Source organism: Parasteatoda tepidariorum, chromosome 7 (genome assembly GCF_043381705.1).
Source record: "Parasteatoda tepidariorum isolate YZ-2023 chromosome 7, CAS_Ptep_4.0, whole genome shotgun sequence".
Taxonomy (NCBI): Eukaryota; Metazoa; Arthropoda; class Arachnida; order Araneae; family Theridiidae; genus Parasteatoda; species Parasteatoda tepidariorum.
Window position 1 is genome coordinate 14,209,936 of NC_092210.1, and position 8,897 is coordinate 14,218,832.

At 31.3% G+C, this 8,897-nt stretch overlaps 1 protein-coding gene across 3 annotated transcripts in view; it reads right to left on the reverse strand.

Annotated features, from left to right (window-relative positions):
* LOC107450332 (alpha-1-macroglobulin) overlaps positions 1-8,897 on the reverse strand; it is a 76,046-nt gene that overhangs the window by 62,507 nt on the left and 4,642 nt on the right. For 2 of the 3 annotated variants that reach the window (XM_043047101.2, XM_043047100.2), the window contains exons 2-3: positions 8,153-8,256; positions 5,247-5,419 (exon numbers count right to left, since the gene is read on the reverse strand). In XM_043047101.2, the coding sequence (XP_042903035.1) occupies positions 5,247-5,419; positions 8,153-8,229 (250 nt within the window). In that variant the 5' untranslated portion in view covers positions 8,230-8,256. The remainder of the gene's footprint in view (positions 1-5,246; positions 5,420-8,152; positions 8,257-8,897) is intronic. The other variant, XM_071183085.1, reaches the window with a different exon arrangement.

Sequence of the window (8,897 nt, forward strand, 5' to 3'; positions counted from 1 at the left end):
AATGAGTTGCTACTACTCTAATGTACACTTGGGTTATGGAGGTAAAAGCTCTGCAATTTCATGTCCATTGGCATGAATATATGCTATATAATCCGCGATGCGCACAGGTCACATTTACTTCCCGTCAGACAAGCTGATACCTGGAGGCAGAAATTGAGCGGGGTTTGAACTAACAAATTAAATACAATGATAATTTTAAAAGTTAGAGGAAAATCGAAAATGTTCCTATTACTCATTTCAATATTAGTTTTCTGCAATACAAATTTCACGTAAGTCTAATCATAAAACTAATTTAATAAATTTAAAAAAAAAAGGAAAATACGTAGACCTAAAAGTATTCCTAAACATGTTTAATAACGTTTTGCAGCTGTTCTATGTCTAACAATATTTCGCTATTATTACATATGTAGAAGGTTAACTTTTAAAATTATTGAGTTAATATTTCTGAGCTTAGGCAGATGTAACACATGGAATTAAAATTCCGTCATCGCTTTTAATGTAGCTCTAATTAAACAACACGATATGGTAATCTATTAGGTAACATAAGTAATATTCTTTATCATTCCTTAAAAAGAAACCTATATCGTATTTGCCATGATTCATTAAAAAAAATGTGTCGCATTCTTCATGATTCATTATCATATCTTGATCGAAATGCAAAGTAAGTTTTTGATTTATACTTAAATAAATTGCAATGTAAATTATAGTGGTAGTTACGATAGAGTAATTAAATGGATTAAATAAATAATGATGGGTAAAAAACTGGCGGAACCTTTCAATTTATCACAGAATCATTTTTGGCTATAGACTTATCTAGTACATAAAACAATGCAAATTGTTAGATGGACTTTTTTAATAGGTATTAAGAAAATACGTATTGACTAAGTTACTCTACAGAAGTTAGAATGTTAATTAACGATAAGCTAATTAAATACGGAACCGTATCTCGCATCGAATTAGTCGAAATATAATTCCTTCTCTTCAACTTCCTTTACTTAACTTAGATTTAGGACATTTTATAGGATCAGTGAAGTTTAAAAAGAGTTTTATTTATTTATTTAATAAATTAAATAAATATTTCACACGTTTTTGGTGTCATGCATCACTGGCTGGGATCAGTAAGCGTGTGGTTGACAACTTTGATCTGCCCGCGTTGGGACGAATGCGATTGTTCTTGTTTTCAAGTGGCCCCATCTATGGCCAAGAATTCGACTTCTGCCACACCCATACGTCATACCCGTTTATTGGATGGACCCATTCATACATCCATTTACAGATCAAAATTTTGACCTGGGTTATAACAGTATTTTTTCCAAAGCCTCTTTCTTGATTAAAAGCATTGAAGTTGTGCAAATAAAATGCATTTGTGCAAATAAAATGCATAGGAATTGAAATAATTTCAATATTCCGTGTTTATCTATTATATGGTCTAATTCAGGNGGATTTGACATCCTTCCCTGGCCGGCAGCCTCTCCAGATCTGAATCCCATAGAACACCTATGGGATCTCATTGGACGTGGCATGAACAGAGGACCAATGGCGCTAACCATCGATGATCTGCGCACAGCAGTTGATGTGGCTTGGAAAAGGTTACCTCAGGCAACCATCAATGGAGTCATTGATGTCATACCTCGCCGGATTGAGGCCTGTATAGCTGCCCTAGGTGGCCACATTAGATATTGAATAAATTGCTTTATAATGATTTTATTAGTCAGTTTTATTAATCATTTGCATATCCATCTCACTACTATCGCTCCTGAAATTTGCATGACGCTACGTGCATTATTTCTTGGTGTTGCAATTTCACTTTTGAGGAGTGTACTTATTTATTTAACAAAACACATTTTGATAATTATTCTGAGATTGAAAATAAGTAAAAATTAAAAGACCACAAAAAATTCTTCAGTTCTAAAATTACTCATTAGATGGCTTTGTAAGTCATCGCTACTGCTCTATACGATAAGATTTTTAAATGAGTTGCTATTACTCTAATGTACACTTGGGTTATGGAGGTAAAAGCTCTGCAATTTCATGTCCATTGGCATGAATATATGCTATATAATCCGCGATGCGCACAGGTCACATTTACTTCCCGTCAGACAAGCTGATACCTGGAGGCAGAAATTGAGCGGGGTTTGAACTAACAAATTAAATACAATGATAATTTTAAAAGTTAGAGGAAAATCGAAAATGTTCCTATTACTCATTTCAATATTAGTTTTCTGCAATACAAATTTCACGTAAGTCTAATCATAAAACTAATTTAATAAATTAAAAAAAAGGAAAATACGTAGGCCTACAAGTATTCCTAATCATGTTTAATAACGTTTTGCAGCTGTTCTATGTCTAACAATATTTCGCTATTATTATATATGTAGAAGGTTAACTTTTAAAATTGAGTTAATATTTCTGAGCTTAGGCAGATGTAACGCATGGAATTAAAATTCCGTCACCGCTTTTAATGTAGCTCTAATTAAACAACACGATATGATAATCTATTAGGTAACATAAGTAATATTCTTTATCATTCCTTTAAAAAAAACCTATATCGTATTCGCCATGATTCATTAAAAAAAATTTTTCGTATTCTTCATGATTCATTATAATATCTTGATCGAAATGCAAAGTAAGTTTTTGATTTATACATAAATAAATTGCAATGTAAATTATGGTGGTAGTTACGATAGAATAATTAAATGTATTAAATAAATAATGATGAAAAAAAAAACTAACGGAACCTTTCAATTTATCACAGAATCATTTTTGGCTATAGATTTGGCTAGTACATAAAACAATGCAAATTGTTAGATGGTCTTTTTTAATAAGTATTAGAGAAAATACGTATTGAATAAGTTATTCTACAGAAGTTAGAATGTTAATTAACGATAAGTTAATTAAATACGCAACCGTATCCCACATCGAATTAGTCGAAATATAATTCCTTCTCGTCAACTTCCTTTACTTAACTTAGATTTAGGACATTTTATAGGATCAGTGAGGTTCAAAAAGAGTTTTATTTATTTATTTAATAAATTAAATAAATATTTCACACGTTTTTGGTGTCTTGAACACTTTGGTTTCCATAGTCATGCATCACTGGCTGGGATCAGTAAGCGGGTGGTTGACCACTTTGATCTGCCCGCGTTGGGACGAATGCGATTGTTCTTGTTTTCCAGTGGCCCTATCTATGGCCAAGAATTCGACTTCTGCCACACCCATACGTCATACCCGTTTATTGGATGGACCCATTCATACATCCATTTACAGATCACAATTTTGACCTGGGTTATAACAATATTTTTTCCTAAGCCTCTTTCTTGATTAAAAGCATTGAAGTTGTTGGTACATTTGTGCTAATGAAAGAAGATTAAAAATAATGTAATTTATGCTAATAAAATGCATAGGAATTGAAATAATTTCAATATTCTATATTTATCTGACGCCCGGTGGCTGAGCGGTAGCGCTTCACGCTGTCGTGCCACAGATCCCTGGTTCTATCCTTGGGCCGGGCAAGGCTGACTCAGCCTTTCATCCCTTCAGTGGGTCGATAAATGAGTACCAAGCACGCTTGGGAACTAAACACTGGGGGTTCCGCGTTCGGCTGACCACCTGACCGGAACATCTGCTTCTGCACCTTAGAGCCCAAGGTCAAGAAAACTGAGATGGGCACAGTAGGCCTTAGCCCGCAAGGGCTGTCGCGCCGCTGAGTTTTGTTTAGTTCTATATTTATCTAATATATAGTCTAATTTTTCCTATCGTCGATTTTATATTATCTATCGTCTAATTTAATCAATTGATACACGGACGTATACAGGTGCAAATCGGTTTCAGCCGCGTGAATGCAAAAGTTAGGCCGTGGCTCCCTGCCCATGCAGTCAATTCTCCCACACCACCAGTGCTTATCTCGTCAATTTTATAGAGCACAGACTCTTTCATAAGCAGGTAGACATTCATAACTAAATCCAACTGAAAATTAATGGGATTTTAAAAACATTTAAGTACGCATGACACCAAATATATACGCAATTAGAATTGCAGTTTTAATGATTGTCTTTTAAATGAACGAATTAAGTTTAAACTTTTGATGGTGAAGTATTGTATTCATTCATGTTGAAATTGCTTTCAGTGGGCTGATACGATTGTGGCATTAGAAAGAGCCATAGATAGCTAGAAAGCTCAAGAATTCAATAGTTGAAAGAATACTTTCAAATTTTACTGTCTTTGAATTGTTTGGAAACATCTGGTCGTTTTTTAATATGCGACGAAGCATCAAGAATCAGAAATGCACATGTTTTACCAAGAGTTGTAGACTTTATCTTGCATGCAAATGATCTAAAAAAACTAACCTTAACAAAAAAAAATTAAAAACTCTGTAGTTAAGAAACTAGCTTCAATAGGGCACGCAAAATACTATAGAAGAAAAAAAAAATTCATTCCTGAGAAAACTTTATTGATATTAACCCTTTGACGCAGAATTTTATCAAACATATTTTTCATATTTCTTTCATTATTTTGTAATAATTTAGGTCACAATTAGTAAAGAATATTATATTTAACATTTTAATAAGTTATGGTTTTGTAATACGATGTCTTTTTCTGCGTTAAAAGTAAAATCTTCAAACACGGCTCACTTCCAAGCAATAACTTTTCAAATTTGCAGTTATTCAAATCACGAGAAAAAGTTATAAAATTTCTTTAATTTATTTATTTNCTACCAAAATATATTTTTGTCCGTATTTAGAGAGTCAGAAAAAAATATTTAAAAGGGACACCGGTGTCCAATCTGAGTTAAAGGGATAATAAGAGAAAAATAGATTAAAATCATCAAAAACAGTTCATTTCAGTATATAAATTATGAAAAAGGAAAGAAGGGAAAAGAATTTATTTTAACTCCACTAGTCGGAAAATTTATTAAATATAGTTTCTCAGGATTTCAATCCCTCCTTTTTTTTTCTAAATCAATGAGGAGGGGTCAGAATTTAGAAACAACATTTTTCATTAAAAATTTACTTTATCACACGTAATGGAGAATTTGTTTTTTAATTTTTTCTATAATTATTAAAAATATAAAGATTTGTCAATACGAGACACTATGTATGCGTATTCTACAACCGGTATACTTTTGAAGCAAGAAATACTATTGATATTAATTCTTTTTTATTTAGCTCTAGTTTATAAAATTCAGGTAAAGTTTATTTTTTCTTGCTTGAGATAGCATAGATATCTTTTTGAAGAAAATATATTACCTGAAGGTACTGGAAATTCTTGAGAAATCTGAGGAACATCTACTGAGAAAAAGTCTGACCTGTACAATAAAGTAACATTTAAAGTACCTTCATCCAAATTCCCTATTCTCCTCAAATAAAGTTTGTTTTCCTCTCCTTTTTTAAGTACTTTTGCACTCGTAAAAATATACCCACTGTATAAGAGAAAAAACAAATCAATATTAAGTATCGTAAATTGCAAAATTGTAATGTTGTTTTATCATATTCTAAATAAATGCTGACAATCAGCTAAATTTCAAAGAAAAATAATGAAATTAAAATTTGAAAGATGTTCCGTGAACACCAAACTTAAAATATATTTTTAAAATATCTGTTCAAAATGAAGCTCAAAAATATATGTATAAGGAGTATCGAATTAATCCTGAAGTTGAAAAAGAAACCAAATACGTTATTAAATATGCTGCAAAAGTAACACAGGGAATAGATTATAAGTGTAATTAATAGATTCAAAAATGGTTTTATTTTAAGAAGCCTTTTCTGCTACAGTGATTTTGCTTTAAAGAAAAAAACACAGTTGAAACTTCTGTAAAAAAATAATGCTGAATTTGCAAAAATTGTGAAAACTTAACTTAGTATTTTTTTTTATCTTATTGCACATATTTCAATCTTCATATTGTCATATTGCAGATACAAAACAATTAAAAAAGTTAGTGCTTATGTACTGCAATGTTTATAACTTATTTTTTAATTTGATCACCACTTGCTGTACTCATAAATTTAAAGAAAAATCATTCAGATTTGATTCCATTTTGATTTTTTAAAACTACGAGAAGTAATTTTCGCAGCACGTAGGGTTTTTAAATTAATTTTTTTTAATAAATTTGTATTTTGTAAAAAGAATTAAGAAAGGACATAAAATAAGTTAGTTTTCGTAGATTACTCAAAACCAGTCCATTCAATTAAAAAAATTCGGTCATGCAACAAAAAGTATATTTAGTGTAAACATATTGTCGAAATTTAAATGAAATCAGTTGAAAATTGTTTTAGTTAGAGCACTGCACATTATTCTGTAAATTTTACATTTTAGAAAAATTCAGTAACTTTTCTTTCATTTTTGAAAATTTTACTGCGTTGTTCCCTTTAAATTTTTAACTTTCGTTTTCTCGAGGAATTTTTTTTTCTATGGAAAAAATTTTGATAATAGAATATTACTTGAAAACACTATGCCTCTCCAAAAATAAGTGCCTTGCTTTATTAGATTGCAAAAAAATAGCGATACTAAGAGGTGGCGATCATGTATTTTGGTGTTTTGAAAAAAATAGAAAATATCTCGAAATTTATTTGCATAAATTATATCAGTAACATTTAAAACATTCTTAAAAATTCTCATTCCACATATTCTCCATCCTTCCAAGTCGAGTATGTCAGGTTAAGAGAGGTTTCTAAGAATAGAACTGGAGAACAACGAGAAAGGTACAATCTGATTATCCAAAATGCTATCCAGTTTCATATGCCACTCTCCAACTGATGCTTTTAATACCACTTTCATTTTGATTTACCTTGATAATTATTCTCTTAATTTTCGCCATATTTTTTTCTTTCTTACTTAAGTATTTGTTTTTAATTTATATACATTTCATTTTTGACAAGGAATAAAAAATTTATATTAATGAAGACGATAATTTCACTGGTAACGATAATTGCACTCGTGAACAAGCCTTTTTTTTGTTTTCCATAGCATGAGATTTTTTTTAACGGATATTAGATGTTGTTACGTCGCTGATATCAAGTCTGCTATCTGTTTCTTTCTCCCTGCTGTAGTTTTTCTTGTATATTTCATTCTTTGTCTATTTTCCGAAATATGCAAAATGTTGCATAGCGTTTGAATAAAGTTTATATAATACATAAAGTGATACATAAAATTTAAAAACGTTATATATAACAGTAGGTCGTGAAAATATTGAGATTAATTTCTAAGGGAGTTAAGGCACAGCATCAGGATTGAAATTGCATAGGTACCCGTGCTTTAAAATGTCATCATACGCGTCTAGGGGCACTCCATATTATAACGTTATCAGAAGCTCACAAAAACGGTTCATAATAGAGAAGCGCGTACGACGAGATTTCCAGGCATGAGTTCCTATGCAATTTAATCAAATGATGTGCCTTAAATCCCCTAGAAGTCAGTGCCCTAAATCCCCTAGAGGCCTAGAAGTCACTTATGCGGCGCTCTATTATATTTAACATTTTTAACCATGTATATTTTAAAGAAACATAGACTAAACTGTCATTGAAATGATATCGGCAACTTTTGGAGCAAAATTCATTTGCTCCCCAGCGTTACCAATATACAAATTATTGCTCATTATATGATTACAGAATAGCTTATGGAAATATGGAATATACATTAGATTAATAGTATAGAGTTTGGAAGTATAGGAAGTATGGAATATGCATAACTTGGGAATGGATTAACACTAGTGAAAGTAAATTAATAATTAGACTAGAAAAATATTTCTAAGAAGTGATACAGTTTACTAATTCTTATAAATATGATGCTTAACTAAAAGATTTTAAATACTTGTATTTGAACTTTTGATCTATCATGGTAATCGAAAAAAATTTTTTTAAAGCTTTAGTAAACAAAATTTTTGTACTAAAATGTAAATATTGTTACCTAAATAAAAATTTTCCTCATCGATCATACACGTTGCAAGCTATGAATAATTGATAATTTTCTGCTTAGAAAATAAAGCTGACTTTATACAATCGAAGATACGAACATTTTCTTGATCTAATGAAACAGTAAATATACAACATTTTCTTGATCTATTGAAACAGTAAATATACAACATTTTCTTGATTTAATGAAACAGTAAATGTACAAAATTTTCTTGATCTAATGAAACAGTAAATATACAACTTACTTTTTGGGGTCAGTGTCTTGAGTTAGACAATTAAAAAAAAGAAAAGAAAACACCCAACCATTGATTAAATACCACATTGCATTGACAGTGGTGATATTTCAGACCTGTTTTGAAGAAAATCATGTAATAATTAATACAATATTCGAATAACACATTATATTACATAATACATAAGGCAGTTAGTGAAATATGGACTGGACATCTAACAAGGAGAGTACCTAATACTGGAAAAATAAAGCTTTTACATGATATAGAAAAAAAGCTACCTGCGAATTTGTGTTCATCAACACAAAGAATAGAGTAAAAGAACACTTAGGTTCAAGTTAAATGGAGCTTTTATGTAAAATTTTAAAAGGTGTAGTTAAATCTAAATACCGACACCGAAGAACCATTACATTATGACCACTCTCCATCTATAACAATGGGCTCGCCCAGGTTTTCATGGTTTCTCGCCCAGGAACAATGTTTTCATGGGGCACATTAGGACCCATAATCCTCATAGAACAATCCCTGACGTCTGTAAGCTACTTGAACACAGTTGCAGACCAGGTTCACCCAATCATAGCAACAGTTTTTCCTGCGGGGAATGGTGTTTACCAACAGGATAATGCACCATGTCATACGGGTCGAATCGTCATGGATTGGTTCGAGGAACATTCCAGTGACTTTCAAGTCATGTCTTGGCCCCCAAATTCACCTGACCTTTATCCAATAGAGCATTTGTGGTCCTACTTGGAAAACCAAA